At 38.7% G+C, this 16,712-nt stretch overlaps 1 protein-coding gene across 2 annotated transcripts in view; it reads right to left on the bottom strand.

Annotated features, from left to right (window-relative positions):
- KCNH4 (potassium voltage-gated channel subfamily H member 4) overlaps positions 1-16,712 on the bottom strand; it is a 70,530-nt gene that overhangs the window by 45,661 nt on the left and 8,157 nt on the right. For both annotated transcript variants that reach the window (XM_087892110.1, XM_034415664.3), the window contains exons 2-4: positions 9,948-10,181; positions 6,694-6,825; positions 4,449-4,576 (exon numbers count right to left, since the gene is read on the bottom strand). In XM_087892110.1, the coding sequence (XP_087748236.1) occupies positions 4,449-4,576; positions 6,694-6,825; positions 9,948-10,181 (494 nt within the window). The remainder of the gene's footprint in view (positions 1-4,448; positions 4,577-6,693; positions 6,826-9,947; positions 10,182-16,712) is intronic.

Below are 16,712 nucleotides of genomic sequence, written 5' to 3' on the forward strand. Positions count from 1 at the left end.
TATTTCAAATGAATGTTGGAAGTGTAAAGTAAAGAAGGAACTTTTTACCATTTATCGTGGACATGTGATAAAGCAAAGAAATTTTTGAGTAAGATTCATATTATAATACAGAAAATTCTTAAAACAAACATAAAAATGAAACCAGAAACCTATCTTTTGGTTTTAATGGAAAAAGACGAAGAAAAAAATTGGAACTTTGATCTTATATATGTTGACAGCAGCAAGACTATTATATGCACAAAAATGGAAGGACACTTCAATTCCCACTATGGATGAATGACTACAGAAGCTGATGGAGTTGGCAGAAATGGCTAAATTGACCGTTTGGGTTAAAAGAAAGAATATAAGTACCTTTGTTTCCACATGGAGACCGCCTCTGAACTTTGTGCTTGAAGTGGAAAAAAATGAAACTTTGATTTTGGATTTTACCGATTAGATTGATATGTTTTTATAGAAATGGCTAGTTTATATTATTATGGAAAAACAAAAAGTTGTGGTTCGATGCTTCAATTAGTTTCTTCTTTTCTTTTCTCCTCACTCCCCCCACACTGTGTCTTCCTATTTACTTTTGTATTTTGTATTTTATCTTATAACCTAATAAAAACGTTAAACTGAAAAACTTTACATCTTGCGTTATTGATTGGTAAACAATAGATGTACAATATGATACATTCATGCCAAGTTTTCTAACTTTGGTATTGGTTACACAAAACAGAAATGGGTCCATTATTTTGCTTTCCTTGGTTCATTTAGGCGGAACAAGACAGCTTATAATGTCAAGACTTAAGGAGACACACACATATGTACCTTGCTAAGTCCTCTGTGATCCCTTGTTGCTCAAGCAGTCACATGACAGCTCATTGGGTCAGAGGAAGAAGGTTTCAGGACATATGGAATCCAACTTGTCTGGTCTAGTATCTCTCTTCACTTCATCTTCCACTGAAAATACTCAACACTTTAGCCCTGAATTAACCATTTAGCAAAATAACCATATGCTTAGGGTACCAAAGGAAGTGGGCATCACAGAGTTTTTCCTCCTGGCTACTATGCCCTTAACTCTTTTCCTGCCACATTTGACTTTGGTCCAAGGACTTATAATTGTCCTTATTTGCTATGTTCAACTTTAATTTGCATTCTCTTCTTTGGCATGGTGAGTGACTAAAGTTTAAAAGTTTAGTTTGAAGGTGTTTTAGGTATCATATTTGTTTCCCTCTTATGGCATGAAAAGATGCTTCTTCAAGAGTTAACATTGTTGGTATGTGCTTAGGACATCAGCTGAACTCTTTTTTTTTTTTTTTGGTCTTTTAATGACCCCATAATCCCTTGCATCCCAAGATGGAGTTGGGGCAACTGAATGGAGCTGAGTGTCCTTCCTGTCACCAATGCAGAGTTTGTTCGCAGCAGATATATTCTCACAGTGCCCAGAGAGAGAAATATCTGCCTCTACCTCGGATCGAATTCACAGCCTATGATTGTGAGGTGAGAGCTCTGCCTCTAGGCCACTGTACCACTCTTTGAATTTAGATTGACCTGGCAGTATTTAAATAAGTTTTATCTATAAGAGTGCTTTGTGACATCTGTCATGCTGGTTAGTAAGACCTTGAGAATGAAACCTCCCAAACCAAGCTGATAAACAGATGGTCTTTATAAGCAACATTGCAAAAGACGGTAAAAAAGTGTTAGGAATACCCTGCACTCTGATGTCTTGTTTCAAAAATAAGACATTCAAAGCAGTTGATACATCATGTTTTAGACATCCCAATTAAATTTAATGAGTGAGAATCCACATCAAAGCAGATTTGTTTAACTTTCTGTGCAATCAACCAAACAAATTACATTTAATTCTAAAGGAAACTGAAAAAGGAATTAAGATCCAGTTTCTGAATTTAAGCACTGTTGTCAATGAATCTGAATTTTTCTAAAGCTTGGAATATCAATACTAATATAAATACATAAGATTCCTTAACAATGGCCTAACATGCCAATTTCCTCTATTGTTCAAGAAAATCACAGGTGAATGGTCCAGAAAGTTTAGAACATAGTTCCTTTTTTAAATAGAAGGAACCATTTATAGAAAATGCAACGTATTTGCCCATACCTTGCTGGAAAGAAATGGGCGAGTGTCTGCTATAAAGAAATAAAAGACTAGAAATAGGTTGAGAATTACAAATAACATGTTGCTCTGAAAATCTAAACCTTCTAAGTATATCTAGCTGCTTCTTCTCTAGGGAATTTGGTGGAGGCAGTATATTTCTAACCAGCAAGGAAAGTATTTTATCTGTCTCTTCATTGTTCAACTTGTATATATGTAAAGTGTCTTAAGTCACCAGAGAACTCCCTTCTTACAAAACGAACCAAGGAAATGATGAATTGAGAGCATTCTGGAAAATTTAAATATTTTAAACTGAATATGTAATATTTTTCTCTCATACACATTTTGTCCCTTCCATCCGTTTCTCTTACTTTCTCAATCTCTTGCGGTAAATATTTAAACAAGGAAAAAGAAAATGTAGTTGGCTATATGAGTTTGAAGTACTATAGTTGCAGGTTATTATATGGTAATTCATCAAGATCTAGTTACTGGCCATCTCTCATCTATGATGAGAAGGAAAACAAGGAGGGAAAAAAGGAAGGAAGGTGTGAAAACCAAGCGGTTACTTCCATAATAATAATAATAATATCTGGCTACTTCTTTTTTGTGTAGCTGCCAATCATCTCATATTACAGCAAGTATCTAAATATGTCTCATATATGAAAAGCAGAAGGGAACAGGATGTTGTTCTACTTTTTCTACTACCACTATAATACCTTGGGGGCCACTTTCTTTCTAAAAATTCTCTTCCAAAACTCTTTAGTATGTGCACACAAACTCTTCAGTATGTGCACACATTCCCTCACTGTGGATGAGGATCAGAAGCAAAGGTTAGCTACCATTATCAGCTTAGTATAAGTAAATACAGATTTTCTCATCGCAGAGAAGGGAGTTACCCAGCTTGTAGCTGGAATAGATAGCCTGCCTGCACAGCTGCTTAGGCAATTCTTCAACTAACTCGTCTCCCTCCCAACATCCAACCACTTCCCTCAAATAGATCAAAGCCTTTTAATCTGCCCTGGTCTTAGATCAGGAGGGAGCAGCTGTCAAGGCTCTCTGAGTAGGAAATGAGAAAAGCAAAAATCTGGATTGTTAGGTGCACAGGATGGTTTTCTAGCAGCTATCAGAATCCACCACAGAACATCCAGATGTATCTGGCTGCACTTCAATTGCATTGCCAGACAGCATGTCCATTTCTCTCTATGCAGTTTAGGACAAGACTTTCTCCATTCTGCAAACAAGCTCCACTGAAAACAAGAAAGAGCTGTAGAAAGGAAGCTGAAAATGCTGACTTTGCAATTTGCAGATGACTTTGGAATAAATGGTGCTGAACTTATGCCATCTTATTGCATCTCAGTGTAACATGGAATATATGGTATGGAGTACAACTATACCAAAATATCACTTCTCTTTCAGCCTGCACACACATATAAACACAAACAACTGGACCTGAAATTTAGTAATTTGTAGATGATTTAACTTAGGGATGTGATGGGAGTTATAATATAGCATATCTATAGGGTGTGTGGCTTGAGAAGGCTACACCAGTCCATCACTTCTATACAACACAAGTGATCTTAGTTGGATAGGAAAACCCATCTTGCTTTGGTGCCATGAAATGACTTTTCAGCACTGACTTTTAAGAGGAACCCCTGTGAAGTTCCTTTTAGTGCTGAGAAGGATTGCTTCCCTTCACAATGAACTGCTTTAGCTGTACAGGTTGCAGGTAAAAGGTGAGCTTTAGCAGAAGTTAAAGCACTTCTTCAAAGTGAGTCTTACTGCTATTAACCACACAACAGACCTTGTGGTTAACCCAATTTATATCTCCAAATTTATATCTCTTTGGGGTTTGAGTTCTGCTCAAAGAACTGGCCCTACATTAAAAGCTGTTAAAGAGCCTTTAAAGAGAATTGCTCTCCCCATCAAAATATCCTCGTGTCAGATAATCTATAGTGCTAACATATAACAGAGAACGCAAGCCATACTCTCATGGGCATCAAAATCTGCAAGATGGCAAGTACTATGTTATGCTCAAAGTCCTGCCCCTTTGTACATTCAGCACATTCAGAAAAGTGGTGGGGCTTGGGCTGCAATGCCAAACATGCCTTATTGCAGGTTTTTGATATGCACTGTTCCATAGACACTGCACTATCCTAGAATTTCCTCTCATTTTGACATTGGGCAATTCTAAAGAGATGAACCACAAAGTCCACAAAGTAAGATGATTTTTGGATGTGCTAATGGAAAAACTATGTGACTATCATCATGGTTATAGTTGAAAAAGCTTGGATTCAAGGAAGCCTTAACCACTCCCTTGCCCAGAAATACGGGGTAAGAAAGTAGGTGATAACTTTACACTGTTTATCTTCATCTCTGTCCTTTCCTTCTTGTTGAACTGCCTGGTGAGATGGTGCAAAGCACTTCGCCCTTGTTTCCTGGCCACCCACAAGTTGGAGCTCCTTGCCTTCTTGCATTGATGCTTTTCTGGAAAATAAAAAAAAGGAGTAAGACTAGAATTATGGTATCAATTATCAAACAGGAAGAGCCTTGCACATGGCTACGTTCCTTTAACATAGCCATTCTAACTTGCTTCCTTTTTCAACCAGACCTACCGTTGTCCCTTGATCTCACTACCTCATTCTAAAATGCTGATTTCAGAATTTTATCTGTCTCTCTGTCTTGTATCTCCTGGCCAGCTCTTCCTATCACTGAGAATTTCTATCAAGCAATTTGAGAAGGAACATTAACTTTATGTATTACATACATATTGTATATGAGCTAATTACCATGATTTTCCTAGCAGAACTCTAAATGCAAAAATAAGATCAATGTAACAACTGTATGTACAGTATATCTATTAAACTCAATGTACTATTGAAAATAGGTATCTTCCTTGAAACTATTTTGGTTAATGCACCCTTGTTGTTAAGGACCTGTATCAGGGGTGAAATGCTCCCGGTTCGGACCGGATCGCCCAGTCCAGTAGCGATGGGGTGGGTGGTTCGGAAAACCTCTGCCCCCTGCCCCCTGCCTCCATGCCCAGCTGAGCCGTGTGATCATCGGAGGCTGTTTTTTTTAACTTTTAAAACCATTTTTTCTACAACCTCTTCAGCCGAAAAAATGCTTTTAAAAGTTAAAAAAAAGCCTCTGATGATCGCGTGGCTCAGCTGGGATCATCAGAGGCTTTTAAAAGCATTTTTTCTACAACCTCTTCGGCCAAAGAGGTTGTATGAAAAAAAATACCTTTAAAAGCCTCTAGCTATCCCAGCTGAATTGCCTGATCGTCAGAGGTTCCTAAAAGCATTTTTTTCTGCAACCTCTTCGGCCAAAGAGGTTGTAGGAAAAAAAATACCTTTAAAAGCCTCTAGCTATCCCAGCTGAATTGCCTGATCGTCAGAGGTTCCTAAAAGCATTTTTTTCTGCAACCTCTTCAGCCAAAGAGGTTGTAGGGAAAAAAATACCTTTAAAAGCCTCTAGCTATCCCAGCTGAATTGCCTGATCGTCAGAGGTTCCTAAAAGCATTTTTTTCTGCAACCTCTTCGGCCAAAGAGGTTGTAGGAAAAAAAATACCTTTAAAAGCCTCTAGCTATCCCAGCTGAATTGCCTGATCGTCAGAGGTTCCTAAAAGCATTTTTTTCTGCAACCTCTTCAGCCAAAGAGGTTGTAGGGAAAAAAATACCTTTAAAAGCCTCTAGCTATCCCAGCTGAATTGCCTGATCGTCAGAGGTTCCTAAAAGCATTTTTTTCTGCAACCTCTTCAGCCAAAGAGGTTGTAGGGAAAAAAATACCTTTAAAAGCCTCTAGCTATCCCAGCTGAATTGCCTGATCATCAGAGGTTCCTAAAAGCATTTTTTTCTGCAACCTCTTCAGCCAAAGAGGTTGTAGGGAAAAAAATACCTTTAAAAGCCTCTAGCTATCCCAGCTGAATTGCCTGATCGTCAGAGGTTCCTAAAAGCATTTTTTTCTGCAATCTCTTCGGCCAAAGAGGCTGTAGAAAAAAAAAGCCTTTAAAAGTAAAAAAAAAAAAAAAAGGCCACGCCCACCCACCAAGCCACACCCACAGAACACTCACATTACCCCCCACCAAGCCACACCCACAGAACCGGTAGTGACAAATTTTAGATTTCCACCCCTGACCTGTGTGCTGATTACTGATGGCTTTACTTCTTCCTCTGATATAGGGGCTTCTTTGACTTAATCTAATCAAACATTTCCTTGGCTGGCATATTCTAATGGAGTTTCAGTTAAAAAAAAACCCAGTTAACTTAGCCTTTCAAATTGTTCTTCTGATTAGCCAATCAAAAATGTAGTTTGAATCTAGAATTTCCACTATTGTTTTCACTGGTGAGATGCACATAGTTCATAACACTTAAGAATTCCAGTATTTGAGAATATTTTTAGAAATGTATATTTTAATGAAGCATTTAACAGCAGTTTCATGACTTTTTCTTTAGTTGCAAAATAACAGGTAAATCAAATTAAAGGATTTACTAGTAAGCATTTGCAAAGGTTACATGAACTGAAAACAGGGTGATTATTTCATTGTATATTAATTCAGTCCCCTCTCCTTGAGATTGTTGTTTTGCCTCCAAACATCTTACCTTCCTTTTTTTCATTGAGATGATTCTTCCCATGATTCTTGGTAATATCTTTGAAGGAGAAGAGGAAAAGGACCACTTCGCTTTTCTCATTCTTGATAGGGACAATGTCCAGCAGGCACCAAAAGGCTGTTCCTAAACCAAAGAGGAAAAGAAATAATCTGTCTTCAAGGGTCTTTGTCCAGTCCACCAGTTCTGACAGGATGGGCAACTCCAGGTCCCCTCTAATCAGTAGTATCATCTTGCAGGGTTGAGGAAGCATGCCTTCTCTGTTATGGTGCCTGCCCTATAGAACAGGAATTCTCCCTCAAATTCAGAAGCCTGAACCCTCTTTGATTTCCAGAAAGCAATTAAGATTTGACTGTTGCTTCAGGCAGTAGAGCCAGGAGGTTACAGGAATCTGATACAGAACTGTTTGCGAAATTGTACAGTACAGTATAGGGTACCTAACTTTTCTTCCAAATGTTGGATTGTTTCTAATTTGTTTTTGTTTTGTGAACTGATATGATGATATGAATGCCTACACCAAAGATTGCTGTGAATTGGGATCATTCAGAACACTCTTTAGTATATAAGATGGGCATCCATATCCATGTACTTTTCCTGAATTAAAAAAAAAATGTAGTTGCAACTTGATCTTATTTCAAACACCGGAAAGTTAATCAAGTAGATAAACAGACATAACAACAATGATGATGATAAATCATTTTCTTTTAAGCCCTTTATTAGGACAATGGTCAGGTCTTTTTTTAACATCTATATGTATATAATTTTTATTAAAGATTTTTTTAAAAGGAAGGTTAAAACATACATGAGAAGAGCTTATGGTAGAAGTATATAGTCGTCAATGGCTCAGTTATTTACAATTATTAGAAAGATTTAGAGTAGATGAAAGAATTCATATATTTGAACACTGTAAGACTGAGTTTGAAATAGAATAGTGTAAATATGATGAATATGTAATTGCTAAAATTTGAAACAGAAGAACAAATGAAAGAATATATAATAAAGTGGGCTACAGTGTTTGGTTATAATATACAAATGGAAAAAGAGGAAAAGAATTGAAATTTACACTGTGTTATTTTAAAGAAAGCTTACATAAAATGATGTACCATTGGTTTATGTAACCAGCAAAATTGTCTAGAATGCATAAAGGCACTTCAAATTTATATTGGAAATGTGTTGGAAAAGAAGAGACATTGGTAGACATGTAAAAAAGCTAGAAAATTTTGGATTCAGAGGATTTTATACAATTGAAACCAGAGGTTTTTCTTTTGGGATTGATAGAAAAATTGTAAATTGGAAAAAAAAGTCAAGGAATTTTGCTGTTATACATGATAACTGCAGCTTGATTATTTTATGCACAAAGGTAGAAAGATTCAACATTATGCCCAATTGAAGATTTGGAAGATGATGGAACTTGTTGGTTAAATTGACTTCTTTGAAAAGACAATACTGTATGTTTATTGCTAACTGGAAAATGTTACTGCTAACACTTTGAATAACTCAGAAAACAATGAATTTATGATTTATGATGTTGATAATTAGTCAGAATAGATTATAGAAAAAAGAGATGTGTTGTCGAAAGAGAATACATTTATAATTGTACTAACAACTTCTGAAAATTGGAAACTATTTCTTTGATTTTTTTCTTTCCTTTTTACTTTTGTTCTTTTTCTTTTTTCCTTTGTTGAATTTTTAGCTTTTTTTTATTTCTTCATTTTTCCCCCTTTCCTTACTTTGTATTATTTTTGTGTGTGTGTGTGAGAGAGAGAGGAGGGGGGGAAGAGAAAGGTTGAGGTGTCTGGAAACTTGTAGCTACTTAGAAATCTAGTGAGAATCAACCTTTTAGCTGCAGCAATGGTCTTTTTTATAGGCATTTGATGACCTCATAAAATATAGATTACAAAAGAAAGGCTGCCAATAAAACAATCTCTGTCTGCCTTTCCAGATGTTTTTGGACTGTAATTCCTTTCAAACCCAGCCAACACTTTACTGACAATGGATTATGGAAACTGTAGTTAAAACATCTGGAGGGGGGCATCCTGCTGATCATTGCATATATCCTTCAACTCTAAATATAGCACAGAGGTGAAATAATTATTGGTTTTGGCACCAAAATGGATTAAGAACAGCAACACTGAGAATTCATTTCAGAGGTTTGCAAAGTCCAAGCTGCTTAGTGGCTTTGCCATTTAAGAAGCCACAAAACCCATCATCTCAAATTGCCTCTAAAAAATATGGGTATCCTGGGTTCACATTGGAACACTCTTTTGGCATTCCACTGGTAATACTTTGCTTCCTACAGTGTGGGGAAAACCAATTAATTGTGCATCCTGCATTGCCCTATTATATTCCAGGACACTGTGTATTCTTCAATTTAAATAATCCACTTATAGAGCATTTCTCCAATTCTGTCATCTAAAAGGATTTAGGTTCTACAGAAGCCTCCCAATACCAGTAGACAGGAACTCCACCACCAGGGATTTGTCTTCTGGCTTGCATTCCCAGACTCACACATGGAAGCTCCCATCAGCATTAGTCAGGGAGTTGCCCTTTAATGGGATTTTCCAGAGATGGTTATGGTTATGGAGCTCCTGAAGGCAAATCTACTTCTTCAGGCTTATGATCTAATGCAGCCTTAGTGGGAAGGGGAGAGAAATAAATTCTAAAATGCACCCCCCCAAAAAAGAAAGACAAAAAAGATCTGGAAACCTTACCTCCACCTCAAATGTTGGCAGTCTATGTTCTGCTTTGGATGTACTGTAGTTTCCTTGACAAGCCATCTTTAAATTGCTCTGCCCTTCAATGTTTACAAACCATTTCCCTATCCAACCTCCCTCCCATTCTATAGTTCTACAATTATATTATTATTATTAACCCTCACACAGTCAGCCAGATGTTCAGACTGTTGTTTTTTTTTTTTTTGCTTTGGCAAGTCACCAGGAAAAGCAGTATATGGGCTGTCAGGCAGACTTATAGACTAAAAATTTCCCTTTAAAATATGAAGGATAATACTTCGAGGATCTTGATTTAGGTAACCACTAACTGTTTCCGCAGTTGCAAAATTCATACAAAACAATGTACTGTGCTCTTATTTTACATATAAGACATAAAGAATTCTGCACCTCTGCATTCATGGCAAATGTGTAGGATTTATCAGATAAAACTTTGACTGATGTCCTTGAGTTCCATCCTGAAACCTATTGTTGTCATAGCCTCTGGAGAGCCATCCAGAAAGGCTTCCCAAAACTCACCGCCCTTCTTGTAGAAGCAGACTTCTGTCTGGTATTCCTGCTTTCCTTCCAACACTTTTTCAATGCATTGCAGAACTGCTTCACTGGTCTCACTGCCACAGAGGAAACGGCAGCTGCAGTTTTTCTGCATGACTTCTGTTCGGGCAAAACCAGTGAGGTCACAGAACCCATCTGAGCAATACACAATGGGGAAGCCACGATGTACTTGCGCGTTGGCCAGAAGGAAGTTGCTATCTGTGGAAGATATAGAAAAGAACTTGGCCCTGAATTAATATCGGTACATCAACTTGCAAATAGTTGAAAGATCAAGTGTTAGTAGGGATTTCAGTCCTAGATTGTTTCATGGAATGCTTTCTTCCAACAGGAAGAAACCTAAGAAACACAATTTCCCAAACCCATTGCCAGCTGTTGGCTAGATAAAGACTGCACATTTCATCATCAATACGTCATTTCTGATGTTATTGTTTCAAAACCTACAAAATTTGTGTGATGAGAGCAGGTGAAAGACATATATGGGTGCCGTGGGGAACTGAACCAACTGTCTTACTGCACTTCTTCCAGAGCTGGTGTTCTCCAGACGCAGTCAACTTACCCTATACTTCTGGAGTTCACAATATTGGAAAAGGCTATCTTAAGAACTGCTTCCAACCAGATATTTCATTAAAGTATGTAAAGAAGAAAAATATCTCTGAGCACAAATCAATGACCTTTGCCAAGGGTTTTCATGAGAAAGAGGCAAAGAAAACAACAGGGTGGCCACTAAAGCCCTATCCCTTTTTTAAAATAAGCATCACATGTAAAAAAAAAAAAAGTGAGGCAAGGCTTCAGTTGTGTTGGAGCAGTATCATGACTTTTTGTCCTCCTGCAGACGACCTTGATTGTTTTAATTGTGCCCTACCTTGACAAGCGTATAATTAAAGGACCCATTTTTTTCCCAACACACAAGGTCAGGTTCTCATCCCACCTTTGTTCTTCTGAAAAAATGCAGTGCTCAGTTCCTCCCTGGATAATACAATGAGAACACAGTCCAAATAATATTTGTCAAGTATTGAAACTTGCTGCAATTCTGTATCAGAAATCTACATGAATGATGTGGCAACATCATCATACATTTAATTAGAGAAACTTTTTCAACTGCGTTCTGCATTTTTAAAGTCAGAATGAAGGATAAAGTCTCTACTGCTATTTCTTTCTTTCTCACGGAATTAGAATTCAGGCCTGTTTTTGTTGTGTCACCTGCTTAGTGGCACTCCCAGCCTAGAGAATCTCCTCTGTGCTTGCTGGTCTCTAGAGGGCTTTTGACTAAATCTCTTTTGTTTACATTGGACATTTTGTCTCTCTGCTACTTGATGATGTTAAGGCTCTGCACTAATACACAGAACTTTGCCCATGCCAGCCATAGCTGTTGTAAGAAAAGTGGCACTGTAATCAGTGATGGACAGCTGATATTCCCTAAAAGTCCTATCCAACACATTTTAACAAGACATTGTGGAAATTAACAAGGTTGCTATTCCATGATGTTTAGAATTTTAGTCTGTAGGAGTCATTGTATAGAAATTAGCCCTGACAAAGTACTTCAGAATGTATAAAGATTATATGTCTTTTCAGAAAAACCTCTCTTGTCTTATAGAGATGCGGTCATGTCTACCACGTTTTATGTTATTTTGCCTGTCAAACTAGAGTCCATCAGTTCAGGGCTTCTGATCTTGACAGCTTTACTTAACAAAGAAAGGAAACCATGGGGAAAGATTGTTGGGAGTTTGGGAGTGTAATGTCACCAGAACAGAGACAACACCCAGTGCAATTTCTCTCCAAAGGAAAGCTTTAACTTATTGCAAAGGTCACCGGCCTTGATAGAAACTGGTATTATTACTTTTGTAAGTTTCAGCTTGCATGCTACAATATGCTTTGATGGTTTAACAGACATGTTTCTCTACCAAAGTGAAACAGGGCAGCCGGCTTTTAATGGTATTAATGGTAGCCCAGTGGCATGGAGATAGTCAAAAATGGAACTATGACAGTTCTCTCCTTCTGGGGAAATAGCAATTTTAGAATGGACCATCATTCTCTGCAATGCTCATAATGGACTGTTTCTTATTTTCAGGGTGACTTCCTATCCTCACCCAGGAAATGTGCTTGCACACACACACACACACACACACACACACACACACACACACACATACACACACACCTCCAAGGGTACATCCTCCCAGGCCTGCCCTGATGTAAGTGTCTTTGAATGTCATGGCTAACTGTACAGTTTGCTTCTGAAAAATTTAGTGATTGCTAGGATCAGATACTGTACACTTGTCCCTTCTGGCCATAAGAAGAGATGCACCCAGACTTGATCCCTGTCAGGCACTTGAAGAAAAATTGGGATAATGAATGAATTGGTTTGCATGTGGATATATGGATATGCATCCAAAGTCAAGGGGAAGATTCGTGCATGAGGCTTTCCTATCTTTTCTCTCTCTCCTATCCCCCTCCCATTCTACTTTCAAACACACATGCTGAGATGCAGGCTGAATGTTCAAACATTCAACCAAACCCTTGAAAGTCAGCACATATACTTATTCAGGGAAATGTGTGTGTCTTAGCAGATTTGTATTATTAAAAAAATACTATGCAGTCAAAGTGAGTTACAATACAAAGAAAGAGTCACATTCGCGGAGGACTAAAGGAAAAAAAGTCAGGGTGCAACAGTTGGCAACAGTTATCTAATTTTTTTTTATGCCCCTGGTAAGAGCATTGTGACCTTGTTGGAATCATGCTGAAGTGGTGTTAAATTGTGTTAGGCTCTGGAATTCATGCTGTTATTGGGAGAAGGGCATTCCTAAGATGAAACTGTGTGTTTTTTTTATTTCAAAAATTAGTAAGCCAGCCTGCTACATTTTTGGCCCTACCTGCTCATTCTACTGATTAGGGTACAAAACCCTATCTTGATTATCAGTACATTGAAAGCTAAAGTTTAACAAACTGTAATAATCAATGTGACTAGCTCTCCCCTGGATTATGTGTAAAACTCTCCTGCACTATGAATAAAAATTGCTTCTAGGTTTGCCAAATTCAAAATATCCAGAAAGCCCAGAAGTGGGAATGGAAAGCTGATGACTTTCCCAAGTATTTCCACCCAGTATGGCCAGCCGTATGGTTGGAAATAGATTTTTGAACACAGAAATCCCTGCAAAAAAGTCTTTTAAAAATACTATTTTAGTATTTAGTATATAGTAATAAATCATAGCCCCAAATTCAGGGGTACGTTACATTAGTAAAATATTGTAGATCAATGAAGAGAAAGTTTCAGAAGCCAAGAATAGACCTGTTTTGCTCTCCAATGCTCTAATGCTTAGCAATGCTAAAATAGAAAGATCTGTTCTACCACCATTATATTAGAATTAAAGTAGGACCAGAATCCAGCCCTGCATTCTGTCTTCTATGCTAGTCTCGTAATATATTTATTTATTTATTTATTTTATTAAATTTTTATACCGCCCTTCTCCTGCTAGACTCAGGGTGGTGAACAGCCAAGAATAAAAAACATCCAATACAAAATTTAAAATTATTAAAAGAATTAAACAAATTTTGGCCCAAATTTAAAACATCCCAACTAAAATCTGTTACAATTAAAATATCTAAGGGGGGGAAGGGTTACGCCAGCCCAGCTTGGTGAAATAGAAAAGTTTTGAGGCCACGGCGAAAAGCACGGAGATCTGGTATCCTACATATCTCCAGGGGCAGGTCATTCTAGAGGGCAGGTGCTGCCACAGAGAAGGCCCTCCCCCTGGGGGTCGCCAGCCGACATTGCCTGGCTGACGGCACCCTGAGGAGTCCCTCTCTGTGGGAGCGAACTGGCCGGTGGGAGGCTATCGGTGGCAGAAGGCGGTCCCATAAGTACTCAGGCCCTGTGCCATGGAGCGCTTTAAAGATGGTAACCAACACCTTGAAGCGCACCCAGAAGACCACCGGGAGCCAATGCAGCTCGCACAGGAGGGGTGTCACATGGGAGCAGCCCATCACTCCCATAATCCCCAGCACGGCCGCATTCTGCACCAGTTGGAGCCTCGGGTGCTCCTCAAGGGGAGCCCCATGTAGAGAGCATTGCAATAGTCCAGGCGGGAAGTGACGAGAGCCAGAGTGACTGTACGTAAGGAGTCCAGATCCAGAAAAGGACGCAACTGGCGAATCAGACGAACCTGATGAAAAGCCCACCTGGCCACGGCCGTCATATGCTCTTCTAAAGACAGCCGTGCATCCAGGAGGATGCCCAAGTTGCGAGCCCTCTCTGAGGGGGCCAGTAACTCGCCCCCAATAGCTAGCGATGGCACCATCTGGCTATAATTGGGGGGGGGGGGTAAGGAACACTCATAAGAAGGCCAGGATGTTCTCCATACACATTTTCAGCTTTGCACTCCCCATTCCCCCTACAATGGATTGGAGATATATTTGAAATGATGAGCAGAACTGCCCAATTGAGCAGAACTCAGATTTGTGATTTTTCTTCTGCATTGGGCAAAAAGGTTTCCCTCCCCATTCTATGCTAACCCAGTTGGGGTTTTACGCGAGGTCACTTCAGGTCAGGGCTTGGATTAATTTGGGAGGGGCAAAGTGTGTCTGTCAAAACATAGTTTGCATCTGTAGATAAGTCTAGTATTTGGCTTCCAGACTGCAGGATTAGGGGGATGCTTAAATGGTTGCGTATTAAAACATGCACTCTCCATGGTCCTGAACATGCTTCCATTCTCTCGCTCTTTCGCTCTCTCTCCAGACTGAAAGACTAGCTTCCTGGGTAAGTACAAGAACTGCAGCCCATAAGCTCTGCATTCAAGAGAACCCTAATGAACTTTCAGGCTGAATAACTAACCACTGGAGTTCTCCCAGAGGTCTAGAAATATTATTTGGGAACAATCAAAAATTATTTTACCATGACGAGTCTGATCAAGTTCTAATTCTTAGTTCAGTTTGCATTTTCAGATGTAATAATGAAGTAGGATAGCAAATAAGGAACTAGAAACACTATTCAGCTTCCTCTGAGGGAATGAGATATCACTGCCAGTCCTTAAAAACAATATCTTCCACACACTAAAATAATGTTTTATGCTTCGGATTTGTAGAATTGGTAATAGACTTGTACATAGTTAAGGCACAAGTTTTTTCCTTGATATTTGATAATCTTGTAAAAAAGGAAAGCACAGAAAACTTCGTAGAGTTCATCTACTCTAAGATGAACAGTATTCAGTCAGTGAATACTGACTGAAAGAATGAGGATGAGAGATAGGATGGATGAATTTATAGGATAGGATTTATAGGGTGTCAAACTCGTGTCGTCAGAGTGGTGTCACATAATGTATCGGGACTTTTTTCCCCTTCACTAAACTGGGCGGGAGCAAGACTAGCATGTGATGCATCTGGCCCATGGGCCGTGAGTTTGCCACCCCTGGTGTAGAACATGAGACAGCTGTCAAAATAGGGAAGTAGAATGTTTAGGTTGCTTTATGATAATTTAGAACTTAGTTTTTGACTTATTTGAAATAATAGCACCACTTTGTTCTCCACTACTCATGGGAGTATTGTGAGTAACACATTTTAAAAGGATGTAGGTAAACCGAAACATGTTTGGGAGGGGGAAGATTTGTGAGGAAAGGTTGAAGGGTCCGAGTAACTTTTATTAAGAGAATAGAAGATTAAAGGGAACCATTTTTCTTCAAATACATGAAAGATAATCACATTACAACAAGTCAACCTCATATATTCAAGTTATAGGTAAGGATATTAGTTAAATATTAGGAAGCAGGTCAACTATGGGGTCATAGTTGAAGAAAGGGATGATAGGTTCATGCTAAAGTTCCTCAAGCAGAAGCTAGTTTACTATTGGTGAGGCTGTTGCTCTGGGTGAGGCCCTTGTTGTAAGTCAGTGTTTTCAACCTTGGCAATTTAAAGATGTGTAGACTTCAACTCCCAGAATTCCCTCCTCCCAGCTTGCTGGCTGAGGAATTCTGGAGTTGAAGCAGTGGTGAAATGTACAGTTTGGCTTTGGGGGGGAGGGTTAATGTGACTGAGTGGGCGTGGCCAAACATTTTTTTTAACTTTTTTTTTTTAACTTTTAAAACCATCTTTTCTACAAACTCTTTGGCCAAAGAGGTTGTAAAAAAATGCTTTTAAAAGCTTCTGACGAACAGGCTACTCAGCTGGGATTGTCAGAGGCTTTTCAAAGCATTTTTTCTACAACCTCTTCAGCTGAAGAGGTTGTAAAAGCGGTTGTAAAAAAAAATGCTTTTAAAAGCCTCTGACGATCCCAGCTGAGTTGCCTGATCATCAAGAGGCTTTTTTTTCTTTTAAAAACATTTTTTCTACCACCTCTTTGGCTGAAGAAGTTGTAGAAAAATTGCTTTTAAAAATAATTTTAAAAAGCATCTGATGATCGCATGGCTCAGCTGGGCATGGGGGGGGGCAGGGATTTTTGCTACCGGTTCTCCGAACCACCCGCTGCCATTGCTACCGGATTGGGTGATCCGGTCCACACCAGGAGCATTTCACCCCTGAGTTGAAGCCTACAAATATTGAAGTTGCCAAGGTTGAGAAATACTGTTCTATATTAAAAAGAAATGGAAGTATATATTATACAGAACTCAACTAAGTAATAATTATGTACAAGTGAGATAACTATGTTTTTTTTTTTAATTTGATTTATATGCCGCCCTTCTCCGGAGACTCAGGGCGGCTTACAATGCATTAAGCAATAGCTTTCATACTTTTGTATATTTA

The sequence above is a fragment of the Pantherophis guttatus genome, chromosome 4, assembly GCF_059756535.1.
Source record: "Pantherophis guttatus breed Tessera chromosome 4, ASM5975653v1, whole genome shotgun sequence".
NCBI classification, from domain to species: domain Eukaryota; kingdom Metazoa; phylum Chordata; class Lepidosauria; order Squamata; family Colubridae; genus Pantherophis; species Pantherophis guttatus.